This window comes from Monopterus albus, unplaced genomic scaffold, assembly GCF_001952655.1.
Source record: "Monopterus albus unplaced genomic scaffold, M_albus_1.0 scaffold28.1, whole genome shotgun sequence".
NCBI classification, from domain to species: domain Eukaryota; kingdom Metazoa; phylum Chordata; class Actinopteri; order Synbranchiformes; family Synbranchidae; genus Monopterus; species Monopterus albus.
In genome coordinates, this window is record NW_018127908.1 from 465,090 (window position 1) to 492,374 (window position 27,285).

Here is a 27,285-nt window from a genome sequence, read left to right on the forward strand (position 1 = left end):
AGCTCATGAATATCAATGAAACCTAATCCTATTGATGTTTATGTAGCATGTCCTCTCACAAATAGATGAGCACGGCGTAAACACAAATTAGTGAATTAACAAGGACAAGATTAATTGCACTGGGATGATTCAGGTGACATTGAGATTGCACTCAACACTGTCTACCTCTGTCTTAATGTACCTTCATATCACACATTACAGTCTATCTAGAAATGTACCACCATGTGAGAGAGAGTAAGACACAAAAGGTGAGTGAGCGATTGCTTTATGACACATAGGGCTGTGGAGATGAAATTTCCACATTGGAGATCCTCCTTTCACATCATATTTTGATTCTGATGAGGTTTTACATAATCTCTAAACAGATTTTTCTTTGCCGCTGTACTGTAGATGTGTTTTTGTACCTGATTAAGCATCACAACTCACAAAAAAGCAGGAGGTGGAACAGTACATACCAGGTGTGGAATTTCCATACCTGTTAACATTTATTATGCACAACACATGATGAACAGTCTACATAAATTCTCTGTCACACACCTTGACTCAGGTTACTTGCATGCATGTTTAGGCTGCTTGCCGCATAGGGAGAAGCAGGCAATTTAATTGCATGTCACCTAGGTCGGCTCTCCATTGATTCCCTGAATGCTTGAGAGGCTCAAAAAATCTGGAAGTTCCACGCAGCCGTAAAGTGATGATGTGTGGCCTTTTAATCATAAAAGGCAATTATTGAGGGATTATTCTTACTGTGTCTATCACACACTCCCCCGCACACTTCCAGCTTTACCCAGCATCATGGGTAGCTTCTAATGCAATCATAAAAGCTGGTCTTTTTATATAAAAATGACTATACTCGCAAATACATTTCACCGATGGCTGCATTAATCTGAAAGTAGTCACGCTGTCAAGGTCCTGGAGTTGACTGTCTCAACATGGCAGGGATAGCGAGTCAGTCCTTAGCAGAAAGACAGCAGGGACGTGTCTCTTTGTACATTCTTACAGGGCACCTCCTACTGTAGATGGCAGCTTCTCCAACTGTGTGGTATTGTCATTCTCTGTGTTGAGTAATACATCAGGGTAATCCTAAAAAGAAATTTTGTTCATCATAACACTAATGTTTAGGCCCAAGTTTGCCACCTCATAGCACACAATGACCACAGTTTGGGATGACATTTGAACTGGGCACACTGTGCTTTCATGGTATGTGATTTTGACTGTTAGGCTCCTGGGACAACCTGTGAGACCATAAGTAAATAGCTACATAATGTTGTCTACTGGAACCATACAACACTGCACAGGTGAAAACCAGTCCAGTGTAAGCCAATTATTGAAAGTGCTGATTTGATTATTAGACCCAGTTAGAGCCCAATTAGATGATATGTAATTTACCAACTCTAAAGGTTATAACCCACAATGCTTATTATAATCATTCATTGGCACTAACAACTTCTGCAGTTATTCCTGTTTTTCTCTGCAAGGTTTATATTTAAAGCTACAGTATGTAGCTTTTTTCAAATGTTTCTGATATAGAAATATGCTTAAAACTTGTCTGTCTGTCTGTCTGTCTGTCTGTCAAAGCCTTCTGTGATCCAGACTGGCAGCAGTGCAGAGATATTAGCTTCTAAATGGTTTAGTGCGGGATTGACCTCTCTGTCCAGTGAGAGATTTTCAATTATTTTTGCTCAATCGGCAAGTTTTGTTGCATTCCTATTTAGTGTAATTTCCTAACGACAAAAATCTGAAGAGCTGGGCAGAGTGTGGTGGAGCGTTACAGATCGTGGTAAAGCATAGTGGAACAGAGAGAGGGAGCGCTGGGCGGAGCAGAGTGATCGATTTGGGGTTTCTTGCTACACTGCCTTAAGTTACAGTATATATTGTAGCTTTAACAATATTAACTAAATTTAATTTAGACTTTGAAGTAAGTACTGAGAAATGGGTAATTTCCCGCTTTTTAAACTACAGTCCAAATAGACATGGTAATAAAGATCATTGTGAAGATGTGTTTATTTTAGATTCACAACCCCTGCAGAAATGCACTTGTGCAAAGTGTTACCAATAGTTTAAGACTCAGTCTTCCATCTTAGTGAAAGTTTAGGCTGTAGTGGCATGAAGCAAGGAGGTGGTAATGACTCAGAAAGGCAGCATTTTGTCGGTTTCACCTGAAAGCTGTAGTGAGCGCTGTGGGTTGTTCTCTCAACAGGCTTCACTCTCTTCTTCAACCCACCTTCTCATTACTGAATAAGTCGTCTTGGGACCCTGTAAATTGGGAGGCAAGATGAAATGAGTTAAAGGTTTGCAGAGAAAAAAGTAGGATACTATGCTCTCGTTCTCTCCATTTTTCTCATCTCCTATTTCCTCTGGATGTCTGAAAATTTGGGGAGGGTGGAAATAACTCAGCATAGCAGAGGTCAGGCCCTCCATTAATGCTGGAGCAGAGCAGCCACTGGCTCTGGTTACTGATGGCTCTGTGTGCCAGGGTGTCTGCATGTGTGTGTGCGTGTGTGTGTGAGCTTGTGTCAGTGTTTGTGTGTGAGCATCAGCACTAGTTCAGGTGTATCCATTATGGCTGACAGCAGTACTGCCATGCTGCAATGCGAGAAATTCAAGAGCATCTACAAGTTTACCATAGCACCATCTGCATGTTTGGCAAATTCCCCCTCATACTCAACTCACAATTAATAATTCCTCAGAGGAGAAGCCAGGAGAAAGTCTTATTCTTTTCTTCTTTCCTTGCCAGCATTCACAATTGACCACAACACTTTTGTAGACACACACAGATGTTTTTCAGACAAGTTTGGATTTTTCATGGAAACTGTGAAAAGCAGGACTGGTGCAGCACTCCCTCAGTCCCCTAGCAAACGTATGCACACTTCCTCCTTCTTCTCTCCCTCTTTAGTTTGTCTCCCGCCCTGCTCCTTGTTAGGCTCCAGGTGAACAGAATCTGAAAAAGATGTGGCTGCCAAGATATGAAGAACAAACCTAAAGAACTGAAGCAAATACTATAAATGCCCACTCCAAGCTTACTGTTGATAAGATGATTCTTCTCAGCTCTCTCTTACCATATTCCTTAGGGTTTAGCATGCGGCTTTACAGAATCACAATAAGAAGAAAATCATTATAATATTTATTATTGTAGTTTCTTTATTTCCCAAAATGATTAGGAGGCTTTTAATGTTTTTTTAATATCAGATGTTATCACAGTTTTATTTCCATACAAAATAATTACCATATTTCTTTTAAATTAGAATTCATGAGGTAATGGTAATTGTTTGCATTTGGTAATACAACCCATGTGTTGGCCATTTCCCCCCCCCCCCCCTTTTTCTTTCTCTTCTCGTCTTTTCTATTCTTTTCTCGTTTTTTCCTTAGGTGATACATTTTAATCAGGAACATTAATAAGAGATTTCCTTTCTTTCATTCCCATTTAACAAACATAATATTACAATGTTCTTCCTCACATGCTCCCCCTCTCTTCCCCTTTGTATGTGGGTCTGTTATTTGCATGCATCTGAGCCTGCAAAAGGGACACATTGTATCCCATCATGTCTGTCTTTTTGCCAGGCAGCCATGCTGTCCATTTTGGGTGGTTGGCACAGACAGGCAGACAGAGCGACAGACAGAGAGATAGACAGACACACACGTTTGTTTTCATATTCTTATGGGACTTTACATTGACTCACACACTGATTTACTGCATGGTGTTTTCAAACCACTGTGACCCAGGGACCACCATTCTGACTAAGAAAGTAATTAAAGAGCACTGTTATGGGGTGGCTACACTAGATGGGTACTATTTTAATCATTAAAATCACCTTGGCTTTCTAAATTGTATATATTTGCATAGTTTGATTATTCACAAACAATAATTCATAGATAGAAATGTGTTTAAAAATACATTTAAAAATAGTGCCCACAGTGAAACTACATCACTGAATACATGGTCAGAGACCAACTGCCATGCCTTCATGGACCACCAGGGGTCTGCAGACCACTGGTTGAAAACCCCAATTTACTGGAAGCTTACACTAACATTAACCATAACCACTACTTGCCTAACACATAACCTCACCCTGCCCATAAAATGCAATCATCTGGTCCCCACGAATAAGGCTGAGTCTCCACAGTGTGAGTGTGTAAACAGGTTTTAGTAATGAGTAATGCCAGGTGCGCACATGCACCCACACACACGTGTAAAGTGAAGTGAAGTCAACTCAAGTTTATTTTTATAGTCTAATATCACATAAAATATCTCAGTGGCCTTTATGGGCCCACAAGAGTAATGGTTTTTGACCTTAGGAAACAAGAGGCGAAACGTGGCGGAGAGGAAATTCAAAAAGAAATCTCCCCTCTGCAGTCTGCTAGCAGCACAACGCAATGGTAGGAAATTGGCAATTACAAAAAATGAATTGAAAGATTTGACAGGTAAAAAAAATAATAATAATACTGGACTCCTAGCACTCCAGCACCATGGTTATGGTCATGGCTAATGCATTAAATCTATTAAATGCAGCACAGTACTTCCTATAAAATTAAAACGGGTCCAATTAAATATTTCCAAATAAGTTCAGCATCAGCTATGTGGCTCCACACTGAAGTAGCCATGTAGGTGAGGTACAGTGGGTTCTTGCTCATCTGTTTTAGAGGGAGAGTGAAGGTTTATTAAAGCTCCCTGCTGGAGTAAATGTAAAAAGTGTGTGTGTCCCCATCATTTAGAACATGGAAAGCATCTGGAGTCAGTAACCAATAAACTGTATTTCTTAGGATGACCGTTCTTGCAAAGTAGCCTCTGTCTCAGTGATTTTACTGAAAGCAGTAGGGGCTAAACTTCCCACAGTGTTTCCTGTCTGTCACCCCTGGCAATGCTTTTGATTGGCTGCTCTACCATCTGCCTTCCCACTTGCAGCTCTGTCTTTATTTAGCAAGTTAGGGTGTGGTCCCCCTAATCCCCATTTGACTGGCAGCAGGAGAGGACCTCTCATGGCTGGACGTCCCTCCTGGCATGGCCTTTTATTGGCTATCCCCTAACCTGCTTGAGTACCAAATGCCAGCTCGTTTAAAAGTGGCAGATGTGGGTGTGTATTTGTGTGTGTGTGTGTGTGTCACATAATCCCCATTTGACTGGCAGCACGGAAGGGCTATTCCTTGTTGGTGCTCCCTCAAGGGATGCTCCCCCATTGGCAGTTTTCCATCTGTCTGCTCACCTGTCTTCCATTCAAACTCAACAGATGGGGGCGTGGTCTTGAGAAACGCGGAGTGACTGAGAGCAGTAAATCCTGACTCCAAATGGTCCGTATGCACTCAACCATATCTTATACCAACTAAATATCAGGACTAAAGTTCCAGTGTCTCGTGGGGCCTCATGTCTTCTGCAGGTTTTTCAAGCAAACAAGCTGCTGCTTTGATGTGAAGTTTCAGAATTGTCGAGTATTTGTATCACAGCACACTGGAGAAAGGACAGAACGTGTGATTTAATGGACAAAAGGTCCGTGAAATGATAAAACTCTCTAACCAGCTACATTTGGTTTGATACTCTCCCATTCCAAGCCCAAAAATTTGTCTTCATCAAGCCCAGAGTGTCCAATAATAGCTAATGTGATTGCCCACATTATTATGTGGTGGGGGTTGGGGGGCAGGTTTCATACTTGTGTTTACCTCGTCTGCTTAGTGACGGAGCAACCGGAATGATTCAATTACACCAATCAGATTGGATAATGATTTCATTGTGGGTTGCTTCTGCCTGGAGTTTTGTATCGCTTCCTGCCCTCATCTTCCCTCCTCCTTCCTCCTTCCTCCCTTACTTCCTTCTTGCCTCTACTTTTTGCACTTTATGCTCTTGTCAACTCGGATTTTTCATTCATATCTTCTCAGAGCAGACATACATGTATTATAGCATATAGTCCAGCATAAAACAATATTGTGTTTACCAAGCTTAAAAACAACCTGCCTCTGGTTTCACTGTTTCACTGACACAGGGAATTTTGCCCCTTCATTCTTGACTGCAACCTCCTTCTCTCCAGTATGCCTGCATCTAGCTATCAGCAGCTTGCAGTGGTGGGCGTAGTGTAGGTGCAGTCTTATTTTCTGGCTGTCATATTCATTCTGGGTTAGAGGAAGGTGACAGCCCTAAGTAATTACTGATCCCCCATAGCAGATACCTCCAACACGCCCCAAACTACACTGCAGCAAACTGTCTGACTAGCTCTCCTAAGGTGAGGGAGAGAGAGAGAGAGAGAGAGACTAAGATGCAGAATTTGGAGGGCAGGTCCCAACCATTCATATGTATGCATATGTAATGGATGGCAATATACCTCCATGTCTATAGATGTACAGATGTCCAATAGACATCTGTACAGACACATACATGAGTATAAAACTTTTGAGAGGATCTCATTTCAAATTAAAATAAAAGTGTGCATAAAAGATGATATATTTAAATAAAATGTTACAAAAATAGCGATTACACTGAAATTTTAAAGCATTTCACTGAATGAAAACTGGCCAGCTGTCACATTTAAATAGCAACCTACTGCAGACAACAAAACAAGCAGATGTAATGCTAAAACTTCTTGCAGTGATTAAATTGCCTCATAAAGCACACATGAAGAGACAAATATACGATGGTGTTCTATTACTGTTCAGAATTGCTCTTTATTATTGGCACGAAGGGATTGCCTTTAATTGCCATTTTATGTATGAATGTTACAGTGTGAAAGGGAGATACTGTTTGTGTCTTTGGTGTGCTTGTGTTTGTCTTTTAATGTACATCAGCTTACTGTTATGGCTTCAAATGAAAAAGCATGTTACAGCACCATGCCGATCAACATTCACAGCAGACCCTTAAAACATCACCTTTAAGAGTTTTGCTGTGCTTTTTGTTCTGTTACTGTTGTTTATCTACCGTCTGTTTCCAATTATATTTATCTGAGTGGTGGTAAATTGATACTGACTGTATCAGAGGTACACTACATTTAGTATATCTGTGGTTTACATCAACTAAAATGTACAGTCTAAACCCATGATAACCAAACTAGGGTCCGGGCCCCACTTAGGGGGGTGCCAGAGATGAGTGGGGGTGCACGAGGGATCGTCTGCTCTGAGGTTGTGACATCAAAATTATATGTGTACATTTAATCATAATAACGCCCTTACTGGTTAAACAACAGTTTGCATATATACATATTTTAAAATGTGCTGCTTCTCTTATATACGAGTGGGGGGGGGGGGGGGTCCACAGGGAAATTTCCTCTAAATTTGGTCCACTTTTCCAATGCTATTTCTGGATTATACAGTGTTTGCAAGCTTTGTTGTTGTTTCACTGTTGAGCCTCTGCTACCGCCCTGTTCACTGTATTTCACTCCAGTTTTCTTGACTGTGTGAGTTAACACTTTCCCACTGATGTCTTCTCAGCAAGTCACCTCTAACCTGTTCCCTGTGTTTGTTGCTCCTTTAAGGACCATGCAGAGATCAACTCCACCATCCTGCGGAGCCAAACTAATACTGCACGCGTTGAGAGCCTGAGGCCGGGTACAGTGTACGTGGTACAGGTGCGGGCACGGACTGTGGCTGGCTTTGGCAAATACAGCAGCAAGATGTGCTTCCAAACCCTCACAGATGGTAAGGATCGCCGCGCCAGGAGACACATCTCTCTTTGGCTCTCTCTATTCTTGCCTCACTTTTTTCTCTCTCACACACAAACCTACACCCTAACGCTTTCTAACACTCTTCTCTCTTTGTATTTGTTGTTGCATTATCATTAGTAGGTGAGATAGAGGGGAACCGTAATGTTTGATTGCACTTCTATTTCTACAGCTAAATTAATTTCCTTCACTGCCAGGTTTAAGTGTATGCGTGTGGGTGCTCAGAATATGTACAACACTGAGTGTCTTTTGTTTGTGCAACTAAATGCACGCGATCCAAAATGCTTAGCTAATTGGTTTTTCACCCAGCCCTTCTGTTGCTGGAGAGCCATCCCAGAATGCATAGCTGTGATTAGTAGTTGATGAGATAAATTTTTTTTTTGCTATGGGGGGGCTTGGACTGTGGAAGAGGGAAGAGGCTGAAGATGGGCTGCAACACCTGCTACACTGGCAAGGTTGTGGAATGATGTTTGTCAGTGTAAGTGCAGCGACGTGTGTGTGTGCAGAGAGTTGGTGACGGTGGCGTCGCATGTCACTTCTTCATGCTGTACTTCTTCATAACCTTGCCAGACAGTAAAAATGGCACTAAACATTAACACAGCCTGGTTGAATCTGGATGAATTAAAAATTTGATGTGTAATACTCCCTCAGTATCCCTCATTGTGCCTTGCTGGAGTATGAACCCACTAAGCACATGTGGCCCTAGCTTATAATGTATCAAAGACCAGGGTGACATTTCCACATTGAATTGTGCTAATGAAAACGACAACGATGAATGAGGTGCTCATGATCTTGACAGAGAGAAGGATGGGGTGGATAATAATGATGATGAAGATCATTGTGGCTCTTTACCTGTGCAGAGCAGATATAGTGGCACAGCCACAGCCCCTTTGCTGTCCCTCCTGGTTACAGATGATCTTTTTTCCTCAAAGACATATGCATACATGCTTCTCACTTACTCGCACAAACACTGTTTATGGTTTATTTGTTGGCTCGCTGCCATAGCACAGTATTCCTCAAGGCAATTAGCAGCAGATGCCAGAGAAGTGCTGACAATCACACCTGCAGCTCCACCTTCTGCCCCTCTACCAGTTTCCTCTCCACCTGTCAAAGCCAGTCCACTGTCTCATGAAGATGCCACCTCAGTATCCAACCACTGCTTCTCTTCCATGTCTTTCAGAAAAACATTCAGTCATTTGCAAAAATATTGGCACCACTGGATTTCTGCCACATAACGCATCACTTCTCCCAGGAAGTTGTTGCAATTACAAATTCTTCGGTATTCGTGTTTATTTCCTTTGTTTGCATTGGAACAACACAAAAAGCAAAGAAAAACAAGCCAAATGTGACACATTCCACATTAGAATTTATGTTTGCAACAGTTTTCTTGGTGAAGTGGTGCGCTATGTGACAGAAATGCAGGGGTGCCAATATTTTTGGCCATGACTGTATAAACCTCCTTTTTGTCTTCCTGTCATTTTCATACACCTCTACAAGGCGTCCTTTTGCCACCTCCACACACACACACACATAATGACAAGCAATGCAGACTTGATTTACAAATGTGATGTGAGGTGTCCATCACTAAGGTGACTGATGATCTCCAGTTCTCTAATAGGCCAGTGCTTCAAAAGCTGATTGTAATAGGAGCCTTTTACTGCTGGAACAGGTTGCTGTGTGATTTCTGGCTGTCAGGGAAAATCACTGTTTTCATATGGGTGATGGGGCGATTTATTTGAACTTCTCACGACTAATATGCATCAAAAGAGAGCAAAAGACCGCCTGGAAGCTTGAGGAGCTGGAACATCATTCATACCGTTTGCTTGTTGATGATTGATAAATGTGCAAGTTACTGTGAGCAATTCTTGTCACACTGAGTTTCCTTATATATCCCAGCTCTTGCACTGCTCCAAAGATGCATTAGTTCTCCCTTTATCACTTTAATCCAATAGGCCCATACTACACAGGGGATTGGATTTGGAGGCTGTTGATTTGCCTGCAGCATGCTAAATCGTGCATTGCTTTAACTACAGTGTTTGCTGGTGCCAAAGTCGTAGGAAGACAGGCACAGAAAGGATTCTGCCATGTAGCATTTTTAGGCAGGCATTTAGGAACTACCAGCAACCTGCCCTAGCTATATACATAAAACATGCTTAGGCTGCATATGTGATTGGCAGTGGATGACTTCCTTTTCAGTACCTGAGAAATTCATTTCTGACAGATATTTCAACAGACTGAGATAACTCCTCACTCTTTCTCACCATCGGTTTTATCCTGCTCTCTCATCCTCTCTTTCTCTCTTGTTTATCAAACACAACTTGTAAGTCAGTCTCTCCATATCTCACCAGATTTCCATCAGTCCCTCTCACTACATAGATCTGTATGTTTTCTTTATCCATCAGTATGCCCAGTCTAAACATTCTGCTCTCTTCGTCCTTTCTCTCTTTACCTCTCAAACAAACATTCACATACACAGCTCCAAATAAACACAGTCGTGCTCCTTAAGCTCTCCCTAAGCCATTCTCTGTGTTTTTCCAATTGTCTTTCTCTTGTGTAACTCAGATGACTTCAAATCGGAGCTTAAGGAACAGCTTCCCCTGATCGCGGGGTCAGCAGCAGCAGGAGTGGTCTTTATTGTTTCCCTTGTTGCTATCTCCATTGTGTGCAGCAGGTAGCCACATTTTTCCTTTTTCTGTCTCTTTTCATACATGCAGAATGAATTTAACATATTCACCCTACTTCTGCCATTATATTGTCAGCATACATATTCAGTTCAGAATATTCAGTAACTTCTACTTTGCCCAGTTAACTTACTTATGACAAGCCAATTTCATTTTGCAGCAGTTTGCCACATTGTCATATTTCTATCTGGCTTTGCTTTAGATATATAAAAGTCACATTTTCTGCAGTGCTGTGCACATCTTTGAGCAACTAAAGGGTTCATCAAAGGGGCCAGGCTCTTTTGATGCTGAGGCAGAGGAGACAGATGAAAAGCAGAGAGATCCTATCAAGGTCTAATTAAAAATCAGCTCATTTTTATAAACTTCATTTGCCATTGCTAACCCGTTGCAACGGATTCAATTTCAGCCACGTTATTTTCAGGCCATACAGAGAAACATGAAGAGTAATAAGGCCTCGTTTACACTTCCTTTCATCCTGTCATCTCTCTTTTTACCCTCTAAATATTCTTTGCTTCCTCAGGAAAAGGGCATACACCAAGGAGGCAGTGTACAGCGACAAGTTGCAACATTACAGCACTGGAAGAGGTGAGTCTGTCCTTATACTAGCTCGTATAGTGATTAGTTTTTAATCCAACATTTTAACCCCATATTTTTATATTTATTTGTCTATTACTTAGCGGGATTTATTAAAAACTATATCACAGATTTTGGCTGCCATGTGGCTGTTAAATCTCTTAAAATGTGAGACTTTTCCTGGATTTCATGGTTCAAGATGGAGGTATCACCCATTTCTAACTGAATAAAACAGTATGTTTACCACAGTGTACTACTCCTACAACTAAAAGATTTAGGTATAATCCAAGAATTACAGCAGCCATCAGCCAGTTAGGATGATTATCTACCACTGTGTTTATTTAGTTGCAGGCCCAGGTGCATTTCTGCACATGTCCAATTGTTAAAATTAGAGATTTAGACTACTGCGCAGTATAGGTGGTGATACATATATATTTTATACACACTTGCTACAACTCCTTTTTTTTGTTGCCCAGTCCTCCCCTGCTGTTATATCATGTATTGTATAATGCATTAATGAAAAAGAGGTAAGGTAAAAGAGAAATTACCTCAGGTTGTAGGCGTCTGTGGATGTTAATGACACTTTTCTTCCTTTACACAGTGACATTGACTGACAGTCATCTCTCCAGGCTGTTTGATAGCCATGATTGAGTCATGTTTTTAGCGATCCCCTGCCACCGACTGATGAGGGAAAGGAGCCTGCAGGGACACACATCTAATCTCAGACAAAAACATACACACAAAAGAACATTTTGTACCTCAAATGAAAGCCCTGTGTGCTGCTGACCTAGAAGTCTGAAAAGGGGTTCTCACTCGAGGGGACAGAGTTTTGTTGAGCCTGACACAGCAAAGCGGTTCAACACAGTTACTTTGTGTAACAGCTGTGTTTGTGTCACAGTGGCAGCCGGGGCTCATTAAAACCGCTGTGGGCAGGAGAGTCAGTTTGTCAGAGGCTATCTTTGGAAAACCAAATGTAATTAACATAAGTGGTGAAAATAAACAAAAGATCAAAACGCTTGCAGCCCTAATCATCAAATAAGTAATTTGAAGTGGAAAGGAAATAAAACACTGATAAGAGATCCCGTTCACAGGTTTATTCCTTCAACCTTCACGACGCTAACACTCGTGAGGTAATCCCCCCAGCCCAAGATGCACTGTCTTCCATTCTCTCAAGATTTGACTGACAGTTTTGTAATTACAGTATTCACCACAACAGTCAAATAGTGCTGCTCAGCCAATTGTTTTGGGTGCATCTCCAAATATGTGCTGCTGGCTTTCATCCAGCTGCCTACTGTTCCAGCTGTTACCACACATGTCAGGTGATGTCTCCACCTAATGTGACAGGCATCAAGAGGGATGCCTCTCATACTGTAAATTCAGTAATGCAGCTTGAATGGCCATGGTTAATGAAAATCAGACCTTTAACATGACGCTAATCGCTAGGTGCGATTGCTCTACAAACAAGTTGGAAGAGACACATGAGCACACACATTATTCTCACAAATGAATTGAAACCTTTTTGTTTTAATTGCCCCCATAAATGCATAAGTGCATCATCAGTATCACCAGCTTTCATTCTCACATATGACACACGTCACTGGGCATTTCCAGTTTCTCTCAGTGGATCCATTCACTTTTTTTCCACACTCCCAACAACATGACAAAGTCAGCAAATTATAGACATTTTTGAGAACTGTGTGTTTGCTGTATGCTTTTATGCTTCTCTGCATATGACTACCAACATATCTTAAATCACAAATGTTTGAATCCTGTTTGTCGCTTTGTAGCTTCAGCTGTTGTTTGTGCTTCAGCATCTGGTGCTCACAGTGAATGGAATTCAGAAGCCCATTAACAAATCTATGGTTAAATGTTTGTATTTCAGTTATTTTCTTGTTTCCTGCACATCACATACAGCATATACATGTGAGCCCAGAGAGTTAGCTAAGGCATAAATAAAACTACTATGCATCTGTAGATGTTGTGACATTTGTGTGGGTTTATCATCACTCTAAGTATTGTAGGTCAGACCTTATTTTACTTATCAAAATTTTATCTTTCTCAAAGTGCAGACTTGCAGAAGGCACCACATGCCTGATAAACCCACACAAACATTTTACTGGCTGTACCAATGTGACTGTTAATCCCATACAATTTTTAGATCCCTTCTGTGTTTTCCATACTAATAAGCCACAGTGTGTGTCTGACAAATGATTTTCTAACATCAAACGATGGATAATTAGTTTGTGTTCAGGAAGTAAACTCCACTCATTCATGCGCAGAGCCTCAGAATAGATTAATATGCATCTTGAACTCTCAGGAAATGGGAACGTATTCACTATAGGCGTACAGTGTTCTGCAATGGCTTATGTTAATTTCTCAAAGTGGATAATCACATAAAACATATAATTGCTATCCAGTGAAATTGCTAAATTACAATTATTGTCACGCAAAAGGAATTAGAAGAAATGATGTTGCCTTGGTGAAAGACTAACATATTAAAAAGTTCCTTTAACTCAAAAAGAAGAGCTTTTTTTTAAGCTAATATTTCACATTCTAACACTGCTGTTTGTCTTTAGGCAACATGTAGGCTAGATTCTGTGCAGCAGGACCATTAATTTGATTGTACCTCTAGCCGGTAATAGATTCATGTTAGCATTACTGCTGTACAGTTGATTTGTGGATACATTAGGCCCATTCAGTAAATGAGCAGGGCAGACTAATAGCAGAGTAAATGTTGGACATTGGTGAAAATAACATGGTTAAGTGCATTGCAGTAAACTGTAATTTATAATGCCATTCAACTCAATACTCTTAGCTCTATAACCATTTGTGTCACAGCCTAAGGGTCTTGTTGAGATTTATAATCCAAATTCAACAAATTAATAAGTTTGGTCATCTAATTGAGAAAGGTAAGAAATGGTTGTATGTGTGCGTGAGTAATTGCAGCAGCTCTCTCTCTCCCAGCAGGCTTGTTGTTTTATGTATTGGATAAAAATAGAAGTGGCATTTGGATACATTTGCTTCACACACTAAGATGAAAGACCTATGAAATATTAAAAGAGAAATGTATTTTTTATCCAGTAGCCATAAAAGGATGAGTCCAGTTAACCAGGGCTCTACCAGCGAGAGGGAGAGAGATGAACTGTGTCTACTTTAAATTATACATGAAAGCGGGCTCTGGACTGTGCAGTAGAAAAGCAATGGATGTATGTGGTCATTGCTTTCATATTTGCTTGCGTTTTTAAGTGTGTTCCTATATGTCTTTTGTTATATATGCTTCCCTGCTGAGATTAAGAGTCCTGGCCAGCGGTGCTGCTGAGTGAGCAGCTTGGCGACACATAGAAACAGAACAAGTGTATGGAATGCAAAGCTGTAAACCCCTTGATGGATTAACTTGAATCCAATCTGTATAGAATCTCTAATGAGCAATTACATTCACACAGACAGGGTTCAAGGCAATTAGTGTGGTAACTAGAATCAGCTTCTAGCCAAGAGGGAGATGACACACCCTGATCCCTCTAAGACCAGACCTTATACTCCTGCTGTCTCCTGAGACCCCCTCCCTTCTCTGTGTGGATATGCAAATGAACAGGCACAAATTGACTTGATGGAGATAGGTTTATTCCAATCATGGCTGCCAAGGTTTTGACTAAACAGCTCAGAGAAAGAGAGCTGCCCTCAGGTGTCACTGTAGAAATGATGATTTGACGTCTGTTTGCTCGCTGTAATGTCCGTCATGTGGCAGCTTGTATTGAATTTGTTTACAAGTGCTTTTCGGCGGTCTCCCCCGCCTGGTGTGTCAACACAAAATCTGCCCTCCATTTGTAGACAACTACAGTCTGTGAACTGAGCTCACCTATCGCAGAATGGCGTAAAGAGCTAGTTGATAGCACGGTGGTTTTATCTCTTTATGAGCTGCTATAGCGAAAGGCTACTGGGAAATTGGTTTTACCACTATCAAAGAGCAGATACTGCTAGGGTAAGGGATAAAAGGGTGAAAAAACTGTCTGCATTTACTCTTTACCCTAATCCCTCCTTCTACCACTTCATCTCTCTCTCTCTGTCTTTTCTGGTCTGTTTCCCTCTCCCAAGTACTGAACCACCAAACCATCATTGTGTTGCCTGCACCACTCAGAGCTGAGGCTGTCCCTGTAATCATCCACATATACTCTCTAATGCTTGCAGTATTCTTTTTACATATTATAGTGCTTTTGCCTGTCTCTGAGGAGGACCTTAAAGTAGCTATCATCATTTACAACTGTTAAAAGCTTGTAGTGATTGTAAGTAATGCTGTGTCATACTGTGATTTAGGCTGTGGTTAGAAGGGTGGTTACATTCATCAACCATTAACAAAGGATAAAAGAACAGTTTCTTCTTCTGGAAAGCTTATTGAGCACTTTGGTTGTTCTAGAACTCTCTTTGAGAGCCGACATGTCTAACTGCCCCTCCCCACTGGGCTGCCCGACCCACTTCTCAGGCTCCCCGGGGATGAAGATCTACATCGACCCCTTTACCTACGAAGACCCCAATGAAGCTGTACGCGAGTTCGCCAAGGAGATTGATGTCTCCACTGTCAAGATCGAGGAGGTTATTGGTGCAGGTATGCTAAGTGTGTTATAGAGCAATTTGTGTAAGTGTGTGCTTACGTGCGCACATGTACGTGCGATGTGACGACTGCTATGTTTTTGTGCATTAAATATGTGTTTGCGTGCAAACAAGTTTAGCCTGAATTTGTTCACTGTTGTTAAGACCAGGCCTTTTGGCAGCCATATCAGATGGGAGCATGTCAGAGGCCCATGTCAAGGCACTAGCAGCATATAGGCCAGTTACCCTGGGATCTAATGGCATTAGAAATAACTCAAGCCTTGCAGCCTATTCCCTGTGCTTCTACTGTTTTTGGACCCTGTTAGTGTGGCTCTCTAACGTTATGTCTTGCATCATTCCTTTTCATTTATTTTACATATGAAATAGGTAAAAGTATTCTGTTTTCTTTCTTGTTTCACAATAATCTCCTATATCTGTTAACATTGATGAATAATAAGTGGCTCACTGCTTTATGAGTAAATTATGGGCAACTGAAGGCTAAAATAGTTTTGGCCTAATATGACTGATTCTTTTGGAGCAATCACACTTTTTTTTTTTTTAAACAGACTGCTGATACCATATGTGTTGGATCATACAGAAGCTAAAATACCATTGGTAATGAGACTGGGCCTGTAATTACTCCTGCAGACTGGCCTACTCAGCAAGCTAGGTGTGAGAAAGTGACAGAGATAGGATAGGGGTAAGGACTAGCTAATTAAAGATTTCCGTTTTTGTTGATTTCACTGTATGGTGTCTCTGCAGGACACCAAGGTGGTGATAATTAATCAAATGGTTTCCAGATATTTACCAGATAGTGCTTGCCTGTTATTCTTTGATTGGGGAATATGAACACACTTGGCAGGCTCCTAGGAGGGATGGCTACTGTGAGTCAGAGGAGCCACACTGTTCAGAACATCTTGAAGGGGCAACATCAGAGGATTGAACTGAGACAGATGATAGCACTATGGGAACTATTTCTGCCACAGGATAAGGGATGCAAATAACCCTGATAAACAAATAGATTTGAATCTATTCAACTCTATTAAGCTTTTGTCTGATCATGTTTTATTTAGACAAAAATAAATCAACCACAGTACACCTCTGTTTCCCACTAGGTGAATTTGGAGAGGTGTACAAGGGCCGTTTGAAGCTGCCTGGTAAGAGGGAGATCTATGTAGCCATCAAGACCCTGAAGGCTGGCTATGTGGATAAGCAGAGGCGGGACTTTCTGTCTGAGGCATCAATCATGGGCCAGTTTGACCACCCAAACATTATCCGTCTAGAAGGCGTTGTCACAAAGAGCCGCCCAGTCATGATTGTCACAGAGTTTATGGAAAACGGTGCACTGGACTCATTTCTCAGGGTGAGTAATTTGTGTGCAAACATGCATGTACTGTGTGATACAAAGTTGGAAACAGTTAAATGGGGTGTTCAAAAGGCATGTCTAGGAGTTAAAGAGAGACCTTGCCTTATACATCTAGGAAGCAAATTGGAAATGAATCATTAAATTGTCCCAGAAAAAAAAGAATTCATGCTGACAATCCCTCCAAACACAAACTGGAATAAGCCTTCTTAATCTATACATCACCAATAGAGAATATGTTTCATGACAACGGACATGATTTTAATCATTCTTAATTTAATTTCCACATAGCTGGTCCTATCAGTCTTTAATTTTACTATCGATGCCTGGACCTATTAATGGATTCTTCACTCTTTCTTTTATAGTCAGGATTGAGCAGGAATACAGCGTATTCAATATTCAGCTCGCTTTTTTCCTCCCTCAATCTCATGGATCGGTGTTGTATTCCACTTTGATCTAGGGTGGGTTTAAAGGGGCTCTTTGAAGTTGGCTTTGCTAACCGCCACATCCGACTTGTGTTTCCATCGATCTCCCCTACCCTCTTATTTGTTACTGTGTTTCAGGGGTTCAAAGCTTGCTCTTCAGAGCATTCACACAGGGGTAGGACACCATGTGTGTATGTTAAAGAGACGGATGCCTCCATGCCCCAATGGCAAAATGCCCTGATACCTAAAGTGTGCAAGAGTAGCTTCACAACTCCATTTTGCTTTGCTAATACCAACCTTCCTCGGGACATTAAATGACTTTGAAAGCTCAAGATGGTGATAATTTGATTTTGTAATGGCAAACTGTAAACAACAAAATATTTAAATAAGGGGAAGGAAAAATAACTGTAATCCAAAAAAGTATCATCAATACTTGCTTTAAAAGAGTGTTTCTAAGCTGAATGGAAAAGCAGGTACATTAGGCTGTTTGTCACTTCTGTACATGCTAGGTGCGACAACACATCTTATGCCCTTGTGACTGTATGTGCATGTACCATCTGGCTGGCTCTAAATCCCACTGGGCAGCCTGCATGCTAACTGAATTTCTGAAGACTACACATGTTGTCTGTATAATACATCAGAAAATAGCACAAATGCAATTTATCTTGTTTGAATCAGATTCAAACACTGGGTATTTAAAATAACAACGTTCAAGGTTTTAGCACAGCATTTCTGTGAAGAATCAGAATAAAAAGCAGATATGCTGTAATCTCTCTCTGTCCTCCAGCCTTGTTCATTTATGGTAATCATACCAAAGATAGCATCCAAAAAGGCAGTTTTCATTTGTTTTCCTGTCTGTCTTCTAGCAAAATGATGGACAGTTCACAGTGATCCAGTTGGTGGGAATGATGCGTGGGATCTCAGCGGGGATGAAATATCTTTCTGAAATGAACTATGTCCATCGTGACCTGGCTGCACGGAACATTCTGGTTAACAGCAATCTGGTGTGCAAAGTGTCAGACTTTGGCCTGTCGCGCTACCTCCAGGATGACACCTCTGATCCCAGCTATACCAGCTCTCTGGTGAGTACTTGTCAAATGTTCATTTTACTTTGCGTGACAGTGGGTTACAGTATCTCTTTCACTCATCTAGTGTTTATCTGCATGTGGTGTGTATTTGAAGTGTCCAGCCAATGTTTTGTCATAAACAGCAACTAAAATATTCTAAAGACCATCACCAATCACTCTAATCAGTTTTGCTTTTGAGTGACACTGTCTCATTCTTCTTGAAGGTCTTAGAAACCTTTTACCTTTTCAGTGCCTTTCATTTAATATGAGCTGTCTTCCTCTTCTCCCTCATCCGCCTTCCTCCTCTTTACTGTATTCTCCAAGTCACGGATTGGAGGACTGTCACATCTTCATTAGTGTTGAGAGAAGCCTCCTCTGGGAAGGCTCCTCTCACGTTGACATGCCCAGAGTGCAGAGAAACCAGAGGGCATTGCGGCCTCTCAATCTGACAGCTCCCACCCCCTCTCTCTCCCTCTCTCTGTCCTCTCTCTCATTCCTCATTCATTATTACTGGGGCATCATGGGAGGCTTTGGCTCCTCATTAACTCCTCCACACTACAGATCTGTAATTATTAGCAGCCATCGTTAGTTCATCTTCTGCCTCTCCTCTTCCTAATTCAAAACACACTCTTAAAACCCTCACGAACACGTGGCTTAGGTCATTAGGACTCCCAGCATGCCTGAGTTTGTGCACATGCTTTTATTTTGGTGTGTGTGAGAGCGAAAGAGAGAGAGAGAGACAAGAGAGAGATAGAGATAGCATATAAGCAGTGCTATGTGTTTCTGAGTGTATTTGTGTGGGTGGGTGTGCGCAGGCACATTTGCATCCGGCATCACATCATTGACTCCGCTTTGAGATTTTGGTGCAAATCCCAATGGAAAACTGGTCAAAAACTGTTTAACCTAAAGGTAGATTTATTATTCTTAAGTACAATAAATGTTAAATTCACTGAACCTTGTATTTTACCTGCTCGGCCAGCCTCACCCTGGAGTACAGATTTTTCACTTATTTCATAAAACTGCCTTAGGTACTCTTTTTGAAAATTATTCATCATGAACACTTTGAATGTGCAGCATTGTAGTAGCACTGTATATGTTATGGATAAATATGAACATACAGTATACAAAACGTGACATCATCCGCATGCAGTCAAACAGCCTGAGTCAATGCAACCCTGTTCTCAAAATAAGACATCTTCATTTAAATATAGGTGAGAACGCAAGAACGTACTGTGCATATACTTTATTCCCACCTTTGTGGCTAAGCTCAGATGAAAACCGCTGTCTGTCAGAATTTTAGGACACACACATGCACAACATACAGCGCAAGCTCATGGGAGGTTGCTGTTAGGCAGGAGGTGGTAGCCCGGGTGTGAGCAGGATATGTTATACATTTGACCTCACATTAGTTTGACTGAGAGCTAATTGCTTCCCAGGAATAGGTTGCTTTGTATGCTTGACCCCTGTGGTTGAATGGGTGTTTAGCAACAAAGAGGAGCAGCACCTCTGTTGTCTGCTCCACTGAGTTTGCTAATAAAACGGAGTGGAAAAGGTGAGGATTGGATTATAGATTGTGGCCAGCATTTTGCAAGCAACCTGGTTGCATTCCCAAATCTAGAGAGTCAATAGAGCAGGTGAGGTCTGAACATTGAAGCTGTTTTGATGGTAACACACTCCATGGTGTGTTTTTACAGAATCAAAGCTGTGGCTGTTTCACTTTCATACCGAGCGCTGCCTTATTATCATAAGCATCCACATAAAATCTTCAGTTTCAAAATGATTTTTGTTCCTTCTAAATCAAGTGATTGAATCCATCAATATGACAGTTTGCAAATAAAAATAAATGTAATTAGTAACGTATGAGGACAGTTAATGAAGATTTTGCTTATGTTGCCACAGATTGAACCCTCATCTTTTGTAATATGGGGATCATGCAAACAAGCATGGCAGAGGGGTTGGGGTCCAACAGGTCCTGTACTGTGATTAGGATATACATGGTGCCCTTCACTCCATGACCTTTAGCTATGACCTGACACTAACCAATCAGCGGGTAAGGCTGGCGTGGCAGACAAGGCAGAGGGAATCGGGGAAATTAAATTGTGCTGACACGCGGTGATTTACATCGCTATCGACCTCCTCCTTCAGCAAATTAATCACTTCTTTCCCTCTACTGCTTTTCTAATTTTTCCCTGCAATTCTAGGCACACCAATTACAGTGCCCGTGGTGTGATGCTGGAAGTATGGTTGGGAGGACATGCTGGTAATTGTGTTAACCCTGGATGTGGGTTCACTCTGAAGCAATGTTGTCGAGGTTTCAGACAGAAGGGGGCTGTCCTCCCTCTCTGCTGGCTGTTCACCAAAGTTGTGATTAATTAGGCCTATTGGACAATTTTTGGGCTGCACTGGTCTTGCTAAGGTGATGCATGCTAATGAATCTGAAGATTGCATGTTTTATTGCAGCCGTGGTTTTCATGTATTTGTTTTAAGAATTAGCCAGTTGGCACCTCACAAGTCCAGGTAAGACATGAGTGACCTTGTTTACCAAATAAAAAAAGAGGACTGAATTTAGAAACCCTTGCAAACCAGGAAGAACTTCACAATACTCTCATTATTAAATCAATCCGTCTAAGAGACCACCTATTCATGCAGCCATTTATCTGTATTTTCGTTTCATCCAGCTGTCCACTTCTTTCCCATTTCCATTTGTTCAGGGTGGTGATGAGCCATATGTTTTACTGCTCTTTGTGTTCATGGGTGAGTGAAAGTCACAGATCTGGACATGGTCATTGGAGTTTATTGCACTTTGTTTGCAGTTAAGATAAAAGATAAGTGCTCCATTATATGTTTCCAGAATTTGGTGTGTGAGCATAGCATGTCAATGAACAGCAAGAACAGCTGGGACAAGTGGTTTTACCCTGCCTATTGAGAGTTCATGCTCACAGGGCTGGAATTCCTGCTTGTGCCTCAGCTGATGCTGTGGAGAAGCCGTATCTGCCTTGCATGTCACATTATGTGTACATTATGTATGGTGTGACTGAGTGGGCATGTATGTGGTTAATATGTATTTGTGCAGTCTTCCAGAGTATACACCTGAGTCCCACAGGTGTCTTTCTTTGTGTGGGCACATACTGTATGTATGTGTGCGCTTGTTTGTGTCATTGAGGCTGAGGCGGGTTGAAAGGCGAGGTCACACAGAACCAGTAACAAAGCTCATCTGTCAAATCCCTGTGACCTGACTGACATTCCCACAGCTCCGCTCCAGTGCTCACACTTTGTGGACCGCGCCGTTGTTTCTGCCATTTGTCTGTTGTCTATTTGCATCCTTTCCCCATCTCTCTGGCTTCAGGCCCATGCATGTTTTTGGCTTGTCTGTTCAACTTGTAGTGAAATATTTTTACACTGTGAGTTAATGGGGTAGAGCCTCTGTGTAAATAAGAAGTTGAATAGGAACATGCCCATATAGACCAGACTAAAAGTGAACAAAAACATTGTTTTAGATTTTTTTTTTACAGCTGTTACTTTACTATGAAAACATAAAATGCATCCTGTATCTCAGTATAAATAATGTATAAATAAGCAAACCCTTTGGGGTTTTAGCCACAAGTTCCCTGAGGAAATGTGCCAAATTCAGGAAAAGAGGCAAGTTAATCTGTACAGAGATCAGATTTAGCAAAATTTGGGTTAAGAAGCAATTAAATAAGGCAGCAGTTGTTTTCATTAAGGTGCTAGTAGAGTGACTGTAAATACAAATCTCACATTTTCTGTCTAGCTCACACTACACCACCTGTCCCTTTCACACTACAGTATTGTCAGCAAGAGGCATGCGGTTTACTCTTTGTAATATTAAAATGTTTTCAGATGAAAAGCTTTTTTCTTTCTTTATTTCTTGGTATAGGTAAAAACTGTTTAAAACAGTTTAAAAACAGAGTACACAGTTTACTCATTCTCTTTGATGCTGCACAAATTCATCAGTCAACTAGGTCGACTGTAGGCTATTTTTGATGTTCAAAAGCAACCTGTGTACACGTACAGTGCTGACATTCCACAACAAATGCACGCTCTTGTTTTTTCTGGTTGAAACTACAGAAATTCAAATTCATATTCTCTGTTATCGCCAGAAGTTGACAGATGGTTCAGGGATACATCATATCACTGATGAGATGTGATGTGCGGTTGGAACCTCCAAACTTTTCCCCCGTTTACTTATAAATGTAATTGTTGGCCTTTTCCATAATAATCCTGCTATTTCTGCCTGGGGCACACATAGACTAGTACGTACACATTGTGATCTGTCAGTTTCATTGTGACAGCTTGCAGAGAGGTTTGTGCTGTTTGGCACAGGTCCCCCACACACCGTAATGTGCGAGTCACTAGTCCAGTGACAAAGCATGACCCTCAACTGGCTTCCTGTCTGAGTGTCCTGCCAAGCCGCCTTGTTTTTTATCTCTTAGTTTTGTATTTGAAACTGATTAAGATATTTTAAGGCTTGATTGTATATCTATGGTGTGAAAAGACATGTTTGCATGTTTGTTATTCAGACTGTAGAATTTAACTTGCTTAGTATTGTGATAAATGTTGTAGCATAAAATATCCACACAGTGAATTCGAATATGAAGAAGGTAGTGTATGATCTCAAAACAAGAAAGAAAGAATCATGACCCATACTGTACCTGGTACCTTCACAGCACTCTGCCTTGATTTATACCTTCTGTCATGTTTAGCAGAGTCAGTATCAGGTGGCCATTGATTTGCCATCTGTGGCTGTTGGACTGCATTTGCATCTATGCAGGATTCAGAATGAAGAGGTCTTTGTACAGCTATGTCTGTAAAAGAGATGCCTTCACTGTTGGTGAAACATTAAACTAATCACAAAATGGTAAATTCATTTGTTGGCAACCAAGCAGTAACTTTATACCTATGTCCCCAGTAACTTTAACAACACGAGGGACAATATAAGTCTCAGTATTAAAGAAAAAATCATGCCTCTTATAGCTGCAGTTTGATAAATCTGCTGCAGATTTAATTGCATGTTTTACACATCCTGTGAAGGAATCATAGGGTCAAGGTCACATTCTAATATTAGCATGGCATAGTACAATTACAGTGAAACACTTGTTAGGTTTAATATGACTGTGCCAGTACGTGCTAGAGATGCTGAGGTCTGTTGCTGAGGATTCTTTGTGGGAGTTAGAAATTCTGTTTAATGAAACACAGTCAGGTGCTAATGATGCTGGGGAAGGGGGACAATTATTGGAGTAAATAATAAAAAGAGAATGCTTAAAGCTATAGGAGACATGGTGAGGGATTGCTATTTTAACCTGACTCTGGAGCTGTGGAGTGATAAAACCATCTGAAATGACCAAAAAGTAACTCAAGTGAGATTGGCTTTCCTGACAGAAGTCTAGAGGGTCTGTGTGTCCATTTCCTTTACAAAATGAAATAAATAAAGAATATTGCAAACAACCTCAAAACCTCATATAAAATCAAATCCCCATGGTTAGGTTGCTATGGCTTTAACAGCCTAAACAGGAGCTGCACCAGATCAGTTCAAAGTAGACCCATAAATGGCATGACAAAAACATGCATTATACTAGTCAAATTTATGTAATGTCAACAAAATACTTCCAATGTAAGTTTACTCTGCTCACTTGTTGCTGCTCTGTCCTGAACTAAAACTCATTTATCAAGCCAATTTCGAAAGCCCAGATGCTCCAGATCCTGTAATTGCAGATGAACCAAGAATTAAATCTGTAATATTCAAATAATATTCAAGAGTAATGAAACATTAACATTGTCACAAAGTGTTTTAATAGCATAGAATCATGTGTAAAACATTTTACTGAGGTTACAAATGCATTATTCTGACTTTCCTGTAGCATCATTAGACGATAGAATATTAGATGACTGAGGTGGAGTTAGTATCGTGTGGTAGTCAGTGACTCCAAGATTAGACTGCTCCCTACATAATGAGAAATAAATGAATCACGTCACTAAAATAGTACATCATCTGTTTCTTTCTTGATGAATTGTATTGTAATATATACTGTGACCTGATTGGATTACATTTCCTGGCAGCAGTTATTTTTGAAATGGGATCAGAATGGTTCCTGGCAATATGAAGCTTGCATATCTTAGTCTTGATAATGACTTAATTTTTCTACTAGTAGAGCAGTTAAGGGAGTTATTCCTGGTGTACTGTGTTCTTTTCTTATCTTCCCACGCAGTATGGAGAAATTTTTAGAATTAATTGTTTAATCAAATTTAAAAACAGAGACTCAAAGAATTCCCAGTTTATGTGAGATTAACATAAAATATAACCCTAACAAATGCTTCCCTCAAGTTTTGCATGACTTCATTGTATACATATGGTAAAAAACCTGTCTTTCTCTTCCCCAGAGATTCCCAGGGGTGTCAGAGAAACCAACATGTCGGTCACCAATCCCCCTTTCTTTTTTCTCTTTGTTCTATTTTTCTCCCCATCTCTCAGCCTCTTTCTCTCCATCTCATTCCTTCACTCCCTTTCTCATTCCCTTTGAGCAGACATCCAGGGCAGATCGTTTCTCTCAGGATTTCATTAAAAAGATGTTGATGGAGCACTCTCCCCAGCCTAAGTAAATGTGCTCAAGTCCATTTGAGTGTGCATTGTTTGGAAATGGATTACTGAAGTTGGAGGAGTAAAGGAAAGGAGAAGAGGGACCTGGGGAGGGGAGAGGAAGATCTACATATTTGTCTTCCAGATGAAGGAGAAAGTTTATTTGGAATCTCTAAATAGCGTCTGTGAAGTCAAAACACTGAATAAAACAAATAAAGAAAAAAAACGATTTTTTTTACGATTTTTTTTTTTTTTTTTTTTTTTTTTTTTTTTTTTTTGTTATAACCGATTGCCATTACTCTGACAGGTATATTTGACTTCATTCTGCAGCAACTTGCCAGTAACAGTCTACATGAAAGTATTTGGCACATTGTGGGATACATAGCTCAAACCGCTGCAAAGGCATGACAGGTGCTTCATATCCTTGCTACACACACTCACATTACTGGGCCAAGGGACCGTAACAGACACCAGTTAGGTACACACACTGCCTGGCCACCACATGTTTATCCTTCATCTTTCACACCAGACTGTCATAGGAGCACACTTGTCTCACCGTGACACCTCTTAACCTGACAGTCCCAGCACATCTCTGTTGCAGTCGCACTCTAGATGTACCACTGGCTGTCGCAGCCGGTCACACCATGTCACAGCCGGTCACAACCAGGTGGAACCGATCGCAAAGTGTAATCTTATTCTGGTGACATAAAGATGACAGCACATTCTTGTATCTCCGCAAGGTGTTTTGGATTTGATGTCTGTGCTCCACAGTAGCTGTGTGTGTGTGTGGTCCACATGCATGATGTGGGAAGTAAAACAAAGAAACAATCCTATATATTATATCGCCAGGTGTAAGGTGTCTTGGTGGCACATTTGTTTTCACCCACTTTATTTATTATTAAGAGTTTTTTCTCTTTTTCACTTGATATAATTACAGATTATTCCTTTATAAGCTCCACATCTGCAGCATCTGCGCTATAGCCTGGCTCATCAGGTAACTGTCCCACATAATAGGAGCGTGTAAATTCTGTTTCAGGGGCGATATTTCACTTTAAGGCAAACAGAAAACAGATTGTTCATTTTTCGTTAGCCAGCACAATATACCATATCCAGAGCTCTCCCTGTGCTTCATGGCTTCACAAAGCGGCCGTGCTTTTGTGTTGACATTAGGTTTGATTTCATTCCCATTGTCACTTCTACAACCCTCCAACTCATTCCCTTCAGTATTAGCACTCTTTATACTGAAAAAAACACCAATGCTTTTTATTATGTTTTTGCCTGCTTCCCTTTATGCATGAGCTGTTCAGCACTTGATGTTATTAAAGCAGGATCCTGGCAGCGCTTGCACTGGCCCACAGCAGTAATTACTATGGGTTTGCATAGCTGCCTCTGACTCACCCGCCTTGGAAATGTTATTACTAAAGTCTGTCTCATTGGGGTCGCGGAGGGATCTTCTTGTGAAGCTCGTGTCTTTGCTCAGGCCATTCCAGTGACACTCAGCTCATATCCCAACCATGTCCTGGGGCATAAGACCAGATGTACAGACCGGGGAAGGGAAGAATGCACGTTATGAGAGAGAGGCTGTAATAGACGTTTAGCTTGGAGCAGCTATTTTGTTCATGTTATTTTGTATTTGTTCCTGTTTTTCATTTTATGCATGTTTGTCCAAACAAAATAGTTGACTTGAACCATTGCCCAGGACAGAGTGACAGATGAAGAAGGGCATTAATTGTTTTTGTAGGAAGATATTTGACTTGTATTTGTGCAGCTAAGTTGCTCTCAGACAAAAGGAAGGGCAAAAGAAAGTGTCCTGGGGTCTCAGTTTAGATAAAACTATTCAGATGTGAACTAGTCTAAGATATGATAAGCCATTATTTGACTATTGATCCCTTCCTCTCCACATTTCTTTCTCATTTTCTCTGGTTGTCCCACCACTGGCCAATTCCTTCAGTGCTTTATGTCTTTTTCTCCATTGGCTTGTGTGCTGTGTGTTGCCCGTGTGTCCTGCACTGTGCCCTGAAAGCGGTTTCCATTCAAGGTCAAATGTTAACTCTCTTTCAGCGACCTCTCAAAGGTCAAACTCTAAAGAGGTGCTCATTAATGAGCCAAGCCTTTCCACCTCTGCAGTGCCACACAGCACCGACCTGTCAGCGTGTATAGATAGGCACATACAGGAAAAATGCACCTGTTTATGATTACCCTTGTCCAGCATTTCAAACGTCTGCCTGCAGCATGGAAACACCCTGAACAACCATTTTCTGTATCTCATTCTCCTCACTTATCACTTGTTTCCCTCTCTCTCTCTCTCTCTCTCTTCCGCCCCTCCCTCCCCATTACCCCCACTCCCTTGTCTGAGCCCTCTTTCT

At 41.1% G+C, this 27,285-nt stretch overlaps 1 protein-coding gene across 2 annotated transcripts in view; it reads left to right on the forward strand.

Moving 5' to 3' along the window:
• Positions 1 to 27,285, forward strand: part of ephb1 (EPH receptor B1) — a 151,331-nt gene that overhangs the window by 115,261 nt on the left and 8,785 nt on the right. Inside the window, exons 7-12 of one of the 2 annotated variants that reach the window (XM_020595730.1) lie at positions 7,449 to 7,611; positions 10,197 to 10,305; positions 10,836 to 10,900; positions 15,300 to 15,488; positions 16,588 to 16,835; positions 18,127 to 18,342. In XM_020595730.1, coding sequence (XP_020451386.1) covers positions 7,449 to 7,611; positions 10,197 to 10,305; positions 10,836 to 10,900; positions 15,300 to 15,488; positions 16,588 to 16,835; positions 18,127 to 18,342 — 990 coding nt within the window. The remainder of the gene's footprint in view (positions 1 to 7,448; positions 7,612 to 10,196; positions 10,306 to 10,835; positions 10,901 to 15,299; positions 15,489 to 16,587; positions 16,836 to 18,126; positions 18,343 to 27,285) is intronic. The other variant, XM_020595731.1, reaches the window with a different exon arrangement.